This window comes from Leiobunum rupestre, chromosome 5 (assembly GCF_980474605.1).
Source record: "Leiobunum rupestre chromosome 5, qqLeiRupe1.1.hap1, whole genome shotgun sequence".
NCBI lineage: Eukaryota > Metazoa > Arthropoda > Arachnida > Opiliones > Sclerosomatidae > Leiobunum > Leiobunum rupestre.
The window spans coordinates 65,416,194-65,434,790 of NC_143388.1; the positions used below are offsets into that span (position 1 = coordinate 65,416,194).

Here is an 18,597-nt window from a genome sequence, read left to right on the forward strand (position 1 = left end):
AATAATATAAATTAGGGATAAATATTAATTTCTTCGCTACATATTACGTCGTTCTGTTCTACCGAAAATTATAAACTGATTAAATTCCCAACGAAATCGTGATGAGTTCGTCCTTCGACAGTGTTCTGTCATTACAAACGTTAAAAACTAAATTCTACGCGAACATTAATTCGAAACATCAAACGCGTCTAAAGAACCTTTGAATACATGTATAAGCGACGTATATAGTTAGATAATTTTGGGCCCTTTGGTTCAAAAAAAGGAAATAAAACCAAGGATTACTAAGCCCAAGCTTATTTTTCATACACATTTTAGTATAAAAACTTAACTCTGATGTACTAAACGGAATCCAAGGTTTTTCCCACTCGACTATAAAGATAACGCTAGTAAATAATTAATATTATTAATAATAATATTTTATGCCATCTAGTAGATGAAATTGCAACGACTATTTCTTATTACTATATTATTACATAATTATGATTGTGGTTTTTCTATGAATTATTATGTGTATCCTAGGGCCCCGTTTAGTAACTAAATACAATTGCTATGTATGAATAAATAAGATTAAAGCAGAAGTTAGCGATGCTATGTATGAATAAATAAGATTAAAGCAGAAGTTAGCGTCTTTTGAAAAATCGACGGGAGCGCGCAAATTAACATGTTTCAAGCGAATTATATTAGCAAGATAGGTAGATGAATAGTTCTCTCGTAAGAAATATAAACTTATGATTTTAGTTTATATAGCACAGTTCTAAATCAATAACGTTGTAAACCATCAGATTTAAAATTTGTGGCTTTGTACCGTGTATGATAAAAAAACATTTATAAGCGGAACCAACTAGCATGATATGACTTGCGGTACTTCACGTGAAACTACATTACATTATCAATGGCCCACTTGATGTCACATAACTACACCCGCATGCATTTATAGAACTTCACGTGACACCAAGAACGCTTAAAAGTAACTAAGAACTATGAAAATATCAAATGCTGGCACCTAGGAGCAACAAACATACAGCGAGTGTGGGGCTGCTGTGGCCTGTATATAAATTCTGACCACATGCTTCGTCAATGAAATCATTGATCACAAAATTTAAAAGGCAACGCAAGTGGCCACGCAGGGGGTAAAGTATCTTATAGATAAAAAGAACGACTGCGCATGTGCTATCTGCCATAGAAAATTAAATTGAAAGCCTGTTTATTCTGCGAGCTAAAGCAAGTAGCTATAGGTGAAGATGAGTGGCGTCGAAAATTTCCAAAACGTGAGCAATATTGGAACTCTTGGAGGCGACAGGAATACTAAAGATTATATTCTCTTTAAGCGTACATATTAATTTTCAAGTTATTGTTATACAAATTTTACAATCCTAGCTAGTTACATATTATGTCCAGAAGTTTTACGGAACGGGAAACCCAAGTTGTTTTCCCCCGAGTTCTTCGGTTTCCCCTTCCATAAAAACTTGTTGAGGTTAATGGTAATAGTTAGTGCAGGGAGCTGTTGGCTTGCGTGTCATGAAGGGCTAGCCACCACCCTCGTACGCATTGTAACCCGGCAGTGGCGTAGTCATAAATTCGTCAAGGGGCAGGGGGTCGAGAAAGGGATGGGTATTTAGTACAGTGAAAGGTAGGCCCAAGGGGTCTGGACCTAGAACCTCAACCCTTGTATACGCCACTGTAACCCGGTCACCTGAATTAATGGCTTTAAAAGTCACTTGATGACTTACGCCTGAGGTAGTGCCTTGGGTATTAGCCTTGCTGATTATTAAAACTATGGTGGAACAGAACAAAGTGTCGCGTATTTTATCATTTTTGATACTAGATGAGATACTTAAAATAGTTATAAAGCATACCTTTTTCAAATGTGGCTCAATCATACCACCGTAGAAGCCAACCAGTCCTCCGAACAGGGTGAAATGGTACAAATACGCCAAAAGAGTGGGAGTGAACGTATTGGATAGTAGATCCCTAACCAAGAAATCTTGCTGGTAAGCTGCAATGAAAATTAATATTAATATTAACATTATTTGAAACTCAATTGACTATAAAGTGAACGTACTTGTTGGCTTAAGTATAAGTGACATAACGACTGCCTGCCCAATGCAGAGTAGCCCAGCTATCACAAACGGAAAATAATATCCTTGAAACTGGAAAAAAATTATGAGATTAATTTCGAAATTATAAAGATACCTTTGTAATGACGTATTTACACAAACGACTCGTTGACAGTTCAACCGTACAACGCTTGAGCTGTTATGTCTTAAGTGATATATAAAGCTATGGGCACCCGTGGGGGAAACGAGAACTGTCGATTAATTTTAAATCCCCTATTCACAAATGTGTAGAGCTTGTAAAAACAAATAATCGTTATTTGCCGAAAAGAAATACTTCACATCTAAAACTCTCTTCTCCGCTCCATGCTGCGTATTCTAATTTTAGAGCTGTCCGCTATATATCGATGGCGCTACTAGTAGGGCCCTCAGGTAAAAAATGAGTCGCTAATATTTTAACAGGGGTGTGGGTTGCGCTATTTCTATATAATTTAATTAATTGTGGGTGGATTATTATCTAATTTATACAAGACAAATATCTAATTTTAACGAGAAAAGACTTCTATCATATTAAAACAAAAGAAATATCGCTGTTTCCTTCATATAAATGAATCCAGAATTAATTTTGTTCTACCTTTAAACTAAAAAATTTACAAACATGGAAGTATTCCACAAAAGATTTAGACAGTTCGAAAAAAGGTTCAAACCCCCCCCCCCCCCCCGAAATGCTGCTGATGGGGGGTGCCTAATAAAAATCAGTGAACTTCTGTCAGCACTCCCCCCCTTGAAATTTTCCCTCAAAACCCCCCTGAAATAAAATCCTGGATACGCCCTTGGTTCGAAAACATTATTTTATATAAGTAACTTAGTTTAGTGACTGAATAAAGTTGTAAAAATCAAGTCTACGGTATTCAACCATCGAATCCGATCCCTTCGGTAACCAGTACGCTCTTACTGATTTTAGTAAATCTTCTTTAAAGCTTCAAACGCACTGAAGAAAACACAAAGAGTCGGCGAAAGGACGAAAGGTATCATTTAAAAGCAAAATAATTCAACTATTGCAATTAAGCGATTCTACCCTAGTTTGGGAAAATATACTAGAGCTACAACCGAATATGGTATATGATAGTTAGTAAAAACCACTATTTAGCAGAAAACCCTTTCTAGAATTTCGGGTGCTTTGCTGATAAATAGCATTGCTCTAAAATATCTAAAAGTCCCTATTTTTTTCAAGGTCCCTTAAAGGGAATATAACCTCAGGTATTTGGTGTGGAACACCAACGCTTGCAGCTCTGGCCGCTCATGCCTTTGGCTTTAAAAATGTTTGGCGCCACTGTACAGGTACATTGGAAAAATTGAAGGGGTCTTCCATAAAGATTGCTTTGCAGGTTATATCGGGATTTTGTCCTTAAAATACCCAGTTTCTTGAAATCCAGGGACACCAACATAGGTTTCAAATATTTTTCTTCATCTGCTCAGGGACTGTTTACAAAATATAGTCAAGGCTAAAGGTTACCGATGAAATAGTTCGAACATAGTACACAAGCTTGGTAACTTTATTCATTAATATAATAATTAATATATTAAATATTAGATAATATTAAACATCTTAGGCGTTGGTATTAAATCCTAAGATGGAGCCCACCTGTAAAATTTTAAAAATTTAAGAAAATATAAATATCAAGCCAGTTTTGTAATATAGTTCAAATAAAGATCTGATTTTGTTTTACATTGGTTCCTATTTGGTTGGGATTTCACTCAAAATGAGCTTCTGGAGTTGGTCGCTACATGGGGGCTGTTCACAAATTACGTAACGTGGTAGGGGGGAGGGGGGTTGGCAAGCGTTACGAAATGTTACGGGGGGGGAGGGACGGTTCACTGAAATGTTACGTAACACATCTTATTTTTAATATCGTAAAATAAAATTTTCTCCATTTTCAGAAACAGTCACAATTATTAAAAACATTTGTATATTCATTGGTTTACTCACGTTTAAAAGAATTTCATACCCATGGGTATAAAGTGTTGCGTAAAAATACAGTTGTAATTTCAAATGATAATTACAAACAATAAAATTTAGTAGCTGATCTTATTGTACTTTATTACCAGCTGCGTTACGTAATTTGGGAACAGCCCCTAGATGACCTGGGCTTAAGGTGCTGCCTTGGTTATTAGCCTATCTGATTATTATTATTATTATTATTATTAGTTGTCACTTATCTAATATGAAACAGTGACGTAGTCAGTATTTTGGTTCGGGGGTGGGAACCAAATAAAAAAACCATAAGTTTTGGTCGCGAAACGTTAATTCCATCATAAATTAGGCCGATTTCGGTGTATTTTAAGCCAAGACATTACGCAGCTGTACTGTGTTAAGCCAGGTTTAGTTCTTTTAAAACGAAGCTTCTTTAATATGTCTCGTCTGACAAAACATAGCGAATCTCCATTAGAGGTCTATTACGAATAACCCTTAATCTTACCAGATGCCGCTAACAATACGGAAAATTTTTTATGTGTTTCTTTTTTCAGCTGAATTAAAAAAGTGATTTTGACTCCATTCCCACCTCAACGTTTAAATTGGTGCCATCTAGAATAGGTCAAAGCCTTAAAACCCAACCACTTATCGCTTCGGTCTGCATTTCTTGACTTGTCGTAAGTACGGCGGCGGCTACTACACCGTACGTAATTTAAATACACAATAAAAATTGGTGGATGGTACTAAAGAACTGAAATATATAGAACAAGTTCATACTTGATAGAGTAATCCTCCAATGGGAGCAGCCAGTGCAATGGAAATGCACAACAGGGCTTCCAGGACACTCTGAATTAGAACGGTAAAATCAGAAGTGTATAACATATACCTTAGAGAGAATTAAACCGCTCCCTAAACCGCAAATTGTCCCTTTTAAGGTTTCTAGGCCTTTTCAGAATCTTATTAAAATAATTTGCTTTGCAGTTCTATACGGGTATAATTTTTCAAAATAAATCAGCAGTATCAGCGGATGGACAAGTGGTTAGCACTCTCGCCTCGCGGCAAGAGAGGCCGGGTTCAATCCCAGCTTGTGGCCCTGGGTGAAAACTCGGAACCACTCCTCCTGCTTTAAGTTTGTAATTTATCTCCCTGCTGGTTAGAGGGTTTCCCCCCGAGTCCTTCGGTTTCCCCTTTCCATGATAACTTACTGAGGTTAACGGTAATAGTGAGTGTACGGAGCTGTTGGTTCGCGTGGCATGATGGGCTTGCCGCCACGAATTGAAGGCATTAAAAGTCACTAGCTTGACTTACTACTAAAGTGGTGTCTTTGGAAATATTATAAACTTTTAGAATCGATTACGGGTATTTATGAAAATATGGTTCGAGGTGGTGAGGCACACTGTATTTAGTGTTATGTGTTATATAGATAAAATATGTGTTGATAAATAAAGAGTTTTCTATTCACTTGAATATTAACATTTAAACTTGACAAGCGGTGGAACCAGAAATACATGAACCGAAATTGTCAACGACCTCCTTTTTATTGGGGGGCAATTTCCCCGTGCAACAGGGGAGGGTTATATAGCGAGGAATTGTTAAGTTTCCGCCTCCCGCGACTACAGGGAAAATTTCGAATGCACCACGGGTAACTAGACCGCCATTTAGTGAGGCCATGATAAATTATTTCATCGTAGAAAATCGTGAGAAACATGGTCTGCAAACCTAGGCTTAGCCGTGTTTTGATTTTGTTAGAGGTCAGTGGATTAGTGGAACTGTGGAAGGTGGTAGCTGGAGCAGCTGTCCAAAATGGAAAAAGTAGATGAATTAAAAACCTTTTTAGCTAATCTTACCATTAAAGGGATTTCCCCCGAGTTATTCGGTTTCCCCTTCTCATAAAAACTTGTCGAGGTTAACGGTAATAGTTAGTGTAGGGAGCTGTTAGCTCGCGTGGCATGAAGGGCTTGCCACCACCCTCTTACGCATTGTAACCCGGCCACCTGTTTAAAGACTTTATAAGTCGCTAGATGACTTGGGCCTAAGGTGTATTATCCTAGCTGATTATTATTATTAATAATAATAATAATAATAATAATAATAATAATAATAATAATAATATTATTATTATTATTATTATTATTATTATTATTATTATTATTATTATTATTATTATTATTATTATTCCATTTATGTATGAAAGAACAGAGAAATACGTTAGTTTTATTAGAATAAGAAAATATACAAATTACTTAATGGAGCTACTTAAGATATATGAGACCCAGATAAAAATATTTAGGCTTGCAGTAGCAAAGAATATGGGAAGACCAAAGAAACAGAAGGCTACGGAAGAAGAAGAAACTGGAATAATTAACCACGAGAAAATAACTAGTATAAATAAGCAATAGAAATGATGATTTCGTTTATGAGTAAGGCTACCTTTACGTTGCTATTTAGTTTTATATTTCAAATAAAACAAGTACAATTATTTTACCAAAATAATAGAAAAATTTTGTTGTGTATAATTCTTAACGTAGTCAAGTTAGTCTAGTTTTAATTAGTCGTTAACTGGGCTTCATTAATTAATAGCAACTGATCACGATGATATTTGTTTGAGCTATTCTCTCCTTGAACGTTTCTTCTAATAGTCACAGCTTTTCTTTCACTGAAACATGATGTACTTCTAATTTTTCCCCAGCATCATTATTTATTTATTTGTTTTTCGAGAAAGTTTCGCTCGGCCGTCGCCAGGTAGCGTATTCAAACCTTCGCCGCGGGAGGGAGGGTAATTCCACGTCAAATCGTCCGTTTTTGGAAAAAGTTCCCCACGGCACCGCAACCAATTTTGATGAAATTTTACTGGTTGTTAACGTATATAATTTTAGTGAGAAAGCTAAAGTTTTAAATTAGGACGTAGTGTTGGGCAGAGGACCTTGCGAATTTTAAACTTAAGGTTTTTGGCCAGATCAGATGGTCAATTCTCGACGAAAGTGATTTTATTCCAAACAAATAATATGGAAGGTTATGATGCCAGGTACATTTATTACGTGTATATACGATGAAGAATGGTACGTAGGAAATATTGTAGAACGATGCGAGGAGGAGAAAGACGTCTCCGTTAGCTTTCTTCGTAGACAGCATTTAAAGCTCTTTTGGCCCAGGAGAGAAGACGTATGTTGGGTACCTTTGCGGAATATTATTTCAGTTGTAAAACCTGAGCTATCTTCCGATGGAAAAACATACGTACTTAGCACATTAGATTTGAAAACAATTACCTTTTTGCCAAAAATTAATAAGTAATTGTTTTGTTTGAAGGCATTTAACTGTTCATTTAATTGTTAAGTTCAATATTCATTTTAGAGATGATTATTTTTCAAGCCTAGTTCCCAATTAACGACTTTTCGATATTTTCGCGACGAATTTAATTTTCGCCGTAGCTTTGCTCTTTAGTAAATTTTATTCGCGACCGTCAATTCATCTCACGAAAAATAAATTTCGCGCTAAGTGGGAATCGGGCTTAATACTAACTTTTTTATCCATATTGTAGATTGAAATATAAGCTTTCAATATATAGTATGTATAATTTAATGATCATTTGGCGCCGTAAAAAATTTCGCTTGAAACTAGCGTACATTGATGTTTTTCAGCCCAGGAAATAATCCCCCGCGTATAAGTAACTTTGTGGTTCATAAGTTTCCTTAACCCAAGAGAAGCGAGAGATATTCTACTCGTTGGCTATCACAGCGGAGGTGCACAAAGAAAAGGAGAGGTGAGTAATCATCAGAACGACTCGTGGCGTCATCTACAGGTAGGTATAAACCTCACTTACACGAGTGTCGAAGATAAAGCGCCAAAGTTTCGTAAAATTCAATCTTAATTTTAAAGTTGGCGCTCTTCCATACTCAACTTTTTTATTTATCCGCATTGTAGCTTGGAATATCAGCTTTTAAATTATAGAACGTTTCATTTGAATATCATTTGGCACCATACCGCAATTTCACTTGTAACAGTACCATGTATTCTCATTTTTCACAGAAATGGGTCGATTCACGCAACTATAACCCAGAAACTACACGTCTAAGATATTTTTTATCGGTATTTTCGTGTAAATTGGGTATGTTTCACCCCATATATAATCCAATATCTTATATCTTATCAATAGTTTAGGAAAAACATACCATTGAATTTACCTCGCCAAACGAAAATTGAACGAAAATCTCCATTTTCAAAATTTAATACGTAATGATCTGTTTATTTGTTTTGGCTCAAACTTCACACGCGGACTCTCGATCACATATGTTTTACCTGTCTTTAACTTCACGGGACTGTCTTTATTTGTTATCGAGTTATTTAGAACTAAATATGGCATTTGCGATTGAAGAAAATTGTCGTTCCTTACACGTGCTTTTTTTTTAAATCATATTTTAAAAACTACAAAGAATTTGGAGCTAAAACTTTAGCTTTCTCACTAAAATTATATACGTTAACAACCAGTAAATTTTCATCAAAATTGGTTGTGGTGCCGTGGGGAACTTTTTCCAAAAACGGACGATTTGACGTGGAATTACCGGGGAAGAGGTTCTCTTTTCGAGAAGGGGAAGATGACATTCGGCCACTAAGGTGGGGGAAAACGGGGAAGTTGGGGAACTTCCCTCCCGTGTTAGATGAATAGGACGCTGATAATTTTGGTTCATGTATTTCTTGGCTACGTTCAGCAGCAGTCAACGGAAAAAACCCGATGGATTTGATATTTTCCACCGATGAGCTTTTTCGTCATAATGACGTCGTAAGTTGCTGAACGTTTTTATTCTGTCATCGATGTTTTTTAAAATGCCGTAGATTTTATAGTAGTCAGTAATGACGTCAGTCATCGGAAAACCCGACTCTTCCAGCCGATGACTTCGGTGAGTAACCGATGACTATCGTGACGTCAAAACCGGACACGCGACAAAGCGTACAGTAGGAAACCGATGTCACCGATTAGTAATCGGTGAGTCCGATGAGCGCTGCTGAACGTAACCCTGGTGTAACATAAGTCGAAGATTTCATTTCCTGATTTGGTACATGCTTTCGCGTTTCGGAGATAAGTTTCACTTTGATTATATATTATAAACGTCTGATAAAACTAATGTAAATACCCAAATTCTAAATTTTTCACATTGAATCACAAATGTTAAATCATTTCAATACATTTGTTTTATTCAATGTGCAAATTTATCGAAATAATTATCAATTTGAATATTGCAGGGGGAAAAACTTATTTTAGCGTAGCTACCAATTCACTTCACACTCGAGCAGTAGGCTACTTCACCTTAAGAAAAAATAAATTATTCCGCTCATTGGTTCCAAAAAACTGACGTTTTTCGACGCGATCGAAGTACGTCAGGGGCGTTTTCGCATCTCGTGGCTGAGAGAAAACTAAACAAAAATGACCGCTTACCGTCTCAACATAGTCAATCTCCCGAATGAAAAATAAGTACAAAAACAGCTCACCATGGTCCTTGAAAGACATTGTAACGTCGTTTCTTCGTTGGCGATGAAAAACACAGCGATATCTGTCGCAACTATCCCCAATCCGAGTATTAAACGCAGAACAATTGAGATGACTACGAACCACGTGTCATTCGACAACTGATCTGTGAATCTGAATGTTGTAAAAATGGTCAACACCCGCTTTCAGTGAACATTACGAAATCATTAACCAAGCCGATCCCAACCGAGGTTGGTAAAAATAGACTAGACAATCAACCTTCTGGTAATTACAGTCATCCAGGGATGGGAATAATCGCATCTTCGCGTGTTTACAACATTTGCATCTCTAAAAGCTATTTCTTGCTCACGAGTAGTACAGTGGTCGCTTACGAAAACGAATGAAATAATGAATTAAATTTAGGAAGACGATTATAAATAAAATAAGCTCTTCTTCACAAAAAGAAGCATTCGCGATGTTGAGAAAAGAGCGCTTCGCGATGGAAACGACGATTGAAAAATATGTAAACACGTCTTCGCAAAAAGAAGCAAACGAGATGCGAAGAAAAGAGCGCTTCGCGATGGAAACGGCGATTGAAAAATATGTAAACACGTCTTCGCAAAAAGAAGCAAACGAGATGCGAAGAAAAGAGCGCTTCGCGATGGAAACGGCGATTGAAAAATATGTAAACACGTCTTCGCAAAAAGAAGCAAACGAGATGCGAAGAAAAGAGCGCTTCGCGATGAAAACGACGATTGAAAAAAATGTAAACACGTCTTCGCAAAAATAAGCAATCGAGATGCGAAGAAAAGAGCGCTTCGCGATGAAAACGACGATTGAAAAAAATGTAAACACGTCTTCGCAAAAAGAAGCAATCGAGATGCGAAGAAAAGAGCGCTTCGCGATGAAAACGGCGATTGAAAAATATGTAAACACGTCTTCGCAAAAAGAAGCAAACGAGATGCGAAGAAAAGAGCGCTTCGCGATGAAAACGACGATTGAAAAATATGTAAACACGTCTTCGCAAAATAAGCAATCGAGATGCGAAGAAAAGAGCGCTTCGCGATGTAAACAACGATTGAAAAATATGTAAACACCTCTTCGCAAAAAGAAGCGCTCTGGATGCGAAGAAAAGAGCACGTCACGGCGCATTTGCTCTTTGCAGTCCGCTTTTGAAGTATGTTTATTTTCAAAAGGTAGTACATTGACTAAATGGCGCTATTGGTCCAATGACAAGCAACCAATGTCTATCCCGGAAATTAAAAAAAATTCGTGCCAGACTTACGACGTTAGTATTATTTATATACCTGTTGAAAAATTGCGTCAATATAATATTTTCGGAATAGCCATAGACTAAGAATCTAGGGGGACTCACTGCATTTGTTTGAAAAAGGAAGAGGAAATCGCGGCATTTATAGTATGTCTTGTCGGACAAACTTTGGATCACTGAAGTCGACTTCTGACAGCGATCACGTGACTATCTTTAACTCTTATACAGATTGCTCTTTCAGCGGCTAGCGTACAACAAAAATGTTTCCGATTAAGGCGACGAAAAATCGCGAGCTGGGAGTCCCTTTAGATTTTTTATCCATGGAATCGCCCTCGGCTGCTTGTCATTGGAAGAATAACGCCATCAAATCAGCACTTCGGAAGCGACCAAAAAGATTACATTATGTCGGGCTCTTACGTGCGCTGGTGGTAACCAAGCTCAAGATGCCGCTACTTTCGTAGTCCGCCAGACGACATGTACATTTCCTCTATGGTAATTGTTTAAAGAAATAACGTCATAAATAAAGACACTATTCAAATAGAAATATCCTTCAAGATATTACTATAAGTAAATAATTCCGATTAGTTAAACTCCGGGATAATGGTACCACGGTTTGTAAAAATGTTAGTTTCTTCTTCGCGTCAAAGGCATATGTGCCGAGGAACCGCATTTTTTTAAATCAAATTAAAACGGTTTAACTTAACCCTTGTCCATTTACTGTAATATTTTGACCGTTGGTGGCCTTTCATTGTAAAAAATGCACTATCCACCGTGATCTAGTGGCATATTTATGAGTATTATGTCACTTATTTTCTTATTTATCTAAGCATTTGATACAAGTCTTGTGAAATCCCTCACCGGCGTTCTCCATTGAATTGAATTTCAAAGCCCACCAAATTAAAAATTCTTCAAATAAAAATTAATAAAAATGGGATAAATTGTCGCGTACCACTTTCAACATTTGAAAAACACTTTTGTAATCTCGAAGTGATTTAGAAGTGTCAGGAAATTTTATATAAAGGTAATATTATTTCCAGACGGTCTTTCTGAAATACCCTATAAATTTAGGGATTTCTTTAAAATGTAACTACTAAGCAGCGCCGCCAATAGCTAAGCTCAAAGGCGGAGCCAGGATTAATTCGAACTATAAGGGGCAACAAAATTGTGACTTCCGGGTAATATTCTCTCCAAGCGTAAGCTGCTCTTTTCTTCGCTTTTGGCCTCGAAGAATAGTTTCTATCGCTATGCGCTCTTTTCTTCGCTTCACGATACCTTCTTTCTACGAAGACGTGTTCACATATTTCACAATTGTCGTTACCATCACGAATCGCTCTTTTCTTTCCATCTCGATCGCTTCTTTTTGCGAAGACGTGTTTACATTATTTTCAATCGTGTTCCACATCAAGTTCACTTCTTTCTGCGAAAAAGCTTTTTCATATTTGGAAATCGTCGTGTCTATCGCGAAGTGCGCTTTTCTTTGCATCGCGATCACTTCTGAAGGCGAAAAAGATCTATAATGTTTCAAAATCGCTTTTTCTAGGGCGACTTTATGTATGCATCGCATCGCTATCGCTTCTTTACTCGAAGAAGATCTTAAATCGTTCAAAAACGTTTTTTATATCGCGAAGCGTGGTATTCATCGCGTAGCGATCGCTTCACTCGGCGAAGAAGAGGCAAACTTTGTTAACAATAACTTCGATAATCGATGACGGAGCACACTTCGAGAAAAGGTTGGAAATAAAACAATACCTACCCTTGTTGAATCACAAAACCTCTTTTTTTATATTTTCCATTTTTTATTTGTCTGTATTTCGTATTTGGTGTTTGAACCCCTTTATATAAGTGCGTCACCTTGTACATTTTATTTTACAAGCTTAAAATACCTCTTTTGTAGCCACATTCTTTCGCGGGCCGGACAGTTCCCCCCTTTTTACCGTAGAAATAACTGTTGCCCCGGCTTTCAGTAAAGCTTTGTCCGGCACGGTTTTTTCCAAGAATGATATTTCAACACTTTTTGTAACGCGCCTTCGCGAGCTCCGTAAAAACGGCAGATTCACTTTTCTGTTAAAACGGGTCGACCGCGCCCAAGAATCTCTCCCGCGATATTAGAAATAGTCGCGGCGAACCAGTAATTTTGTAATGCCTTTTCTATTTTAATTTTCCCCTCTTGTAAATAAAGTTTTGTATCAAATTGTAATCCTGCATTCGTTCTTTACGCGTTGCTTCATTAACCGGGCCATCAGAGATAGACCTTTAGATTTTCAGTGCAATATATCGGATCGCATTTCACAACCCTCCAGCTCTCATTCCGAAGTCAATTGACTGACGATGCGAATCTCCTTTGAACCAGAAATTCATAAAATACAAATCAGCTCGAGCGTACGGAATTAAAGGCTCCTGAAGCATTGCGAACGCTTTGGTTCGATTCGTTACGCGATTATTCCCACCACTGCAGTCATCGAAGGGGAAATTTCTTATTTACCCCAACGACATCTCTAGGCTGGTTGTCGAATCATTATTTAGCTGACGACAGTTTCTAGAATTCAGAGAACTGTGCTAAGCAGTAGTACAGAAATGAATCTACGGTAGGCATCGTGTTTCGACTCTCAGCCATGACAGGATGAGATCGCCTTATTGGCTGTTGATCCGATGAGATCCTTATATAAGCAGGGCCGTCTTAAGGCATGGGCTAAATGGACTACAGCCCAAGGCCCCGCCAGTTTTGGGGCCCCGGAAAGGTCAGCCATACAGCCTCTACTCTAGGGTTAAATATTATTTATGCTTATTTAATATTTGGTATTTGTCTAAAGTAATTTGACTCATCGCCACTACGCGTATCATACCGTACCTACAGTTTCTAAAACCTAACAGCGAGTCACTGTCAGTAAAAATCTTATTTTCAGTAGGCCTATGTTACAGTAGGCCGACCGCTGTAAATCGCAAAGGTCTTAAGAAATAATTTAGCCCAGGGTCCCAAATGGTCTTAAGACGGGCCTGTATATAAGGTTACTGGAATTTCACCACTAAAAGTCTAAAAATGAGAATGACACGTACCCAAATGCTATGCTGCAAAATCCACTGACCAGAAGTCCGCCAACAAGTTGTTTTTTTGCAGAAATGTAATTCAACTGAAATAAAAACACCCGATTTGTTAGTGTTGAAGTTGGTTTGGTCAATCATTACAGTTAGAATTGGAAACACTTCATTTCATAAAATTTTATCAATATTAATTAATGGATAAAAATTAATTCAGTAAAGAATATTTTTAAGTTTGTGGGTTAATAAGTACATCGGCAGAAACAGGCCTAAAAGCTACAGGACATTTATTACAAAGATTATGCGAATACGGATAATACATTTTATGATTAAAAGTAATTTTCCAGATCAATTTTTATACAATAATAAAATTAATAAAAAATTAACACCGATGTCAATTTCATTCAGTTGAATTTATTTAGGTAAGTTTTATGGAAACAAATGAAAAAATATTGGCTATGGTTATTTTAACCGAAATTAGGAAATTATTTTAAAAAAATCACAAATTTTCCAGATAATGAATAAACAAAGCCAACGTCTCATGTTTACACGCACTTCTGGAATTTCTCTACAAACGTGTTAAAATTAAATTATTTTATTTGTTTATATACAAACTGGTCAATGCGTTACTTCTGTCAGGCTAGAGTAGCGCTACCATAGCCGCTACCATCCCACCCCTGCGGCTGCTCGCCAGCGTTGCCAGTTCCTGAAACTCAAATTATCGTATCACAGCTAAAAAATTAACAATCTCAGAAAAAATTATCGTATGCCTGAAAACTGGCGGTAGATTTAAATTGTGTGTGAAATAGTGACGTTAAACTTGGGAAATAAAATTTTTTAATAACACTTTAAGTTCGATCGATTGAAATCTCAGTCTTAACTGGTTTTCAGCCAATTAAAAAAATTGTCGTACATTATCGTACGCGTGAGCTGAATTATCGAAAAATGCGTACTATATAGTACGCCATTGAAAATATCGTACGTCCCAAAAATTATCTAGAAATCATCGAAGTGTATACGATAATTATTGTGCGTCTGGCAACGCTGCCGCTCGCAATACCGCGTTCGGGAATAACCACATGCAGACTAAAACGGCGTGCAGACTAAGAGATGTAGAACGGGGTTTTTCTTAGGCAGAGAAAGAGAGGACGTGAAGAACATTGGACGGACATCCACCCGCGGAGGGGGGCAATGGACTGTAAGAGCAGGAGCGAATAGTTGGCGGGAAGGAAGGGAATGTTGCCCAGCGGTCTCGGGCCTTTTTGGCAGAGTGAGAAAGATAAAGCGTTGCCAGACGTACGATAACTATCGTACAGTTCGATAATTTCGATAAATATTTTGGGGCGTACGATGTTTTCAATGGTGTTCTATATAGTACGCATTTTTCTATAAATCAGCTCACGCGTACGATAATATAAGTTAATTCTTTTAATTGACTGGAAACCAGTTAAAACTGCGATTTTTAAACATACGTTTTTCAATCGATTGAACTTTAAGTGTTATTAAAAATTTTGATTTCACAAGTTTAACGTCACTATTTCACTGTTCACACACAAGTTAAATCTACCGCCAGTTTTCTGGTATACGATCTTTTTTTCTGAGATCGTTAATTTTTTGGCTGTGGTACGATAATTTGAGTTTCAGGAACTGGCAACGCTGGAAAGAGAAGAATATGGGAATGCTGCCTAGCGGTCTAGGGAATAATTACCGGAAAATGTGTAAAACGGAGGGAAAGTCGAATAAAAACCAGATGATAGCGGCATGGATATATATATAATGCTTATGGATTCCCTACTGCGGGAAAACGCGGCTAGTAAATGTCTTTCTGCAGTCAGCGCCATCTAGCCGAGGGTTTAATCAAAGGGACGTGACGTCACTTGAAAGAGAGCTGGAAATCGCGTGGGAATCCACGTGTATGATTTTAAAGGTCTCGAATATATTTACGTGAACCACGGCCACAAATGTCTTGAATTTACTATTCCTGATTTTATTTCACTGGTGAAATTTATGGTAAGTTGATTAGACTTTAGTGGATTTATTAAATTTTATAAATTATACGGTACAAAAATAATAATAATAAAAAAAAACACCCACACGAACACTTAGGGCAGGGAGTACAAACAATCACCTAGGGAGGCGCCTGGAGGGAAAGTGTTTAGTACTGAGGCCGCATTGCCTCTCTGCACCGCGATGGCGATCCGTTGCAAAAGGAAAGTCACCGACCGATGCTCGCCTGTGACCTCCTTGATCCGACGGCCTATCGAATGGATCAAGGCCAGACTATCCCGCCCGAAGGAGCCCAGGGTTTCAACCGCGACAGCAGTAAAGATGAACCGATTTTCCAAGCCCGCGTATTTGGAGTTCTTCCGTAATTCGGCCTGGGTTGCCGCCCAGAGGGGGCTGAAGAGGAATACGCCAAGTAGGACGGGGCTAGAGGGTCGGTGCACGTAAAGTCCCAGTCCAGGGATTTTCCACCGGACCATGGGACCAATGTCATGCCATCGGGTCGTTTCCTATCGTCCCGCGACAGACCGGGGGGTTCTAGAATGGCCGGAACACCGGCAGAAATGAGGGCGCGTGTAAGTAGGTCATTGACGGCGCCGTGGCGCGACAGCCGACCAGAGCTTTGTTTGCAACTCAAACCGTGGGTGCCCAAGGAGTCCACACGGCTACCACAGTTGCAAACGTGTGGGACACAAATGTCGGCACCCAACCGAAGGCCGACAGCGATCCGGAAGGAGTCGTCGTCTAAGAGCGGGCCCAAAGACGGCGAAGGAAGGGCGTTTAGCCAACAACCAGAGGCCGCGGAGCTGACCGAGAGTAGCCGAGCTTTGTCCCTGTCGTTGTAAGTACGGGTGGACAACCGAGTGATAGACAGCTCGACAAGAGGGGCCTCCCACGCGCGTTGATGACTTCGGAGATCCAGCGATGGCAAGACCGCACCCGAAAGGATTTCCCACTGAGATGAAGCGTCGGAAAAATCCAACCCGTTAGGGTCGATAGAGGCAGGCAGAATAGCGCGGACTAAGTCCTCCACGCTGGATACCGACGAGAGATAGGCGGGGAGAGCGAGAGTAGAGGCGTGGCGAATACCCAGGCTTCCCAGAGAGACGGGAAGCGACGACTGTAGCCAAGGTGCTTCGTCCATGAGAGTGTTCGTAACTGTTTGCAGCGCCAAACGTAGGGTGTGGTCGAACCACGTAAGGCCAGAGACGTCACGCCAAACGGGGGCGCTGCGGAGGAGATATGATAGCTTCGGGATAGCTTTAGTTAAACAGCATAATTTAAAAAACAGGGAAAGGCATAAAAGTTACTTCTTTCATAAATGTTGTTGTTGTTTTCTTTTGCTGTTATATTTTCCCTCGCACTCTTGACCTTATGTTAAACTTAAAACTTAACTAACTTTTGAAGGCCACATACGAATTAAATGTAGTTAATACATGTAATAGAACTCGATCTACCCCCGCTAGGCGCTATATAATATAAAATTAAGCTAATTAATTAAACAATTATCTCGAACTAAGTTATAAACTAAATCGCTGCCTTCAGCAAGGCTAAAATTAAATCCCTCGCTAATGAAAGTGTTTTCTCTCTGTCACAAGACCATGATGCCAGACATTCCAAGCCGTCCCGTCCCAGGTTTTGTCCCAAAACTTTCCGAACTAGACCAGTATTATCCCCTCAGCTCACAGCGATTCCATGGAACCATTATCATGTTCGCGGGCCTCAAACCCACCACCAGGTAGCAAGATCCCAACAAAGGCGGGCTTTTTCCAAGGCCGTCACCACAAGGTCTAAAAGGCACTCGAACGTTTCCGCTTGGAGACAAAAATGAAGGTAACCAAGAGACTCGCTGGCACCCCCGCAACCCCGAGCGAACTCTCCTAGGTCAGGCGACGTTATCCGTACCATCACAGGACACGAGTCTTCAGTGCCCCAATGATCCCCACAAAATGGGAGGTCACCATTTGTTTTTGTGACAACTCCGCCCAATAATCCCCGGAACAAAACCAAGAGACAGAGCGACAAAACCAGGGAACTCTGATCTTGCTAGCCATGTAAAGATAGTCTATTTCTCTAGACTCGGACAGGCGAGTGCGCGATCAATCGCGCTTATACATTTTAAAGAATACCCTCGCTAACTATCCAGATGAGATCCTTACAGAGCATTCCGACCAGAAGAGCATGATCCAGACGGTCATTAATCCGGGGAGCGTAATGCCCTCAACACCCTCGAATCACCTGTTGATCACCCAATATCTAGCAGTTCCGAGAGAAGAAAACCAGATAACCGAGACCGATTCCCTCACCTAGCCAGATGTTTCAGACCGAAACCCGAAGTACCTACGTCCGCTTGTAAGAAGTTCGTCGTCGTCATCCGGACATCCGTACCGTAATCCGGGCCGTAAGCGAGACGAACTGACAGTTTGGAACTGTCACCGCGAAACAAGAAGTCCCCCGTCGAGCCCCTCCAAGAAAACGCACGTGCGTGTGTCTTGCGTAATTTGGAACCCCGTAATACGGAAGCTAGTTTAATTTCAGTTTGGGCGGCGCGGCGAGACCTTACTTATACCCGGTAACTCTGACTCAGGCGTGTTACATGGTGACTAGATAGTATGGCAATCTCGCTTTGGAACGAATTCATTGTTATAAAAGTATTTTAATAAATATTAAATAAAAATAACCAATTTTGGCACTCGTTATTTTTACAAACTCGCGGTTATCCTAGATATAACGTTCAGAAAAAAAATTACGTGCTGACCCATTTATTGATATTAACAGTTTCACATAGTTCGCTGGG

The 18,597-nt window shown here is 39.1% G+C and overlaps 1 protein-coding gene across 7 annotated transcripts in view; it reads right to left on the reverse strand.

Moving 5' to 3' along the window:
* The window catches only part of LOC149945615 (MFS-type transporter SLC18B1-like), a 74,714-nt gene that overhangs the window by 25,397 nt on the left and 30,720 nt on the right, over positions 1-18,597 (reverse strand). For all 7 annotated transcript variants that reach the window (XR_016481006.1, XR_016481005.1, XR_016481007.1 and 4 more), the window contains exons 4-8: positions 13,815-13,888; positions 9,514-9,664; positions 4,807-4,875; positions 2,063-2,150; positions 1,857-1,996 (exon numbers count right to left, since the gene is read on the reverse strand). Coding sequence is in view for 2 of the 7 variants with exons in the window: in XM_090175724.1 (XP_090031850.1) it covers positions 1,857-1,996; positions 2,063-2,150; positions 4,807-4,875; positions 9,514-9,664; positions 13,815-13,888 (522 nt within the window). In the remaining 5 variants the exon portion in view is untranslated. The remainder of the gene's footprint in view (positions 1-1,856; positions 1,997-2,062; positions 2,151-4,806; positions 4,876-9,513; positions 9,665-13,814; positions 13,889-18,597) is intronic.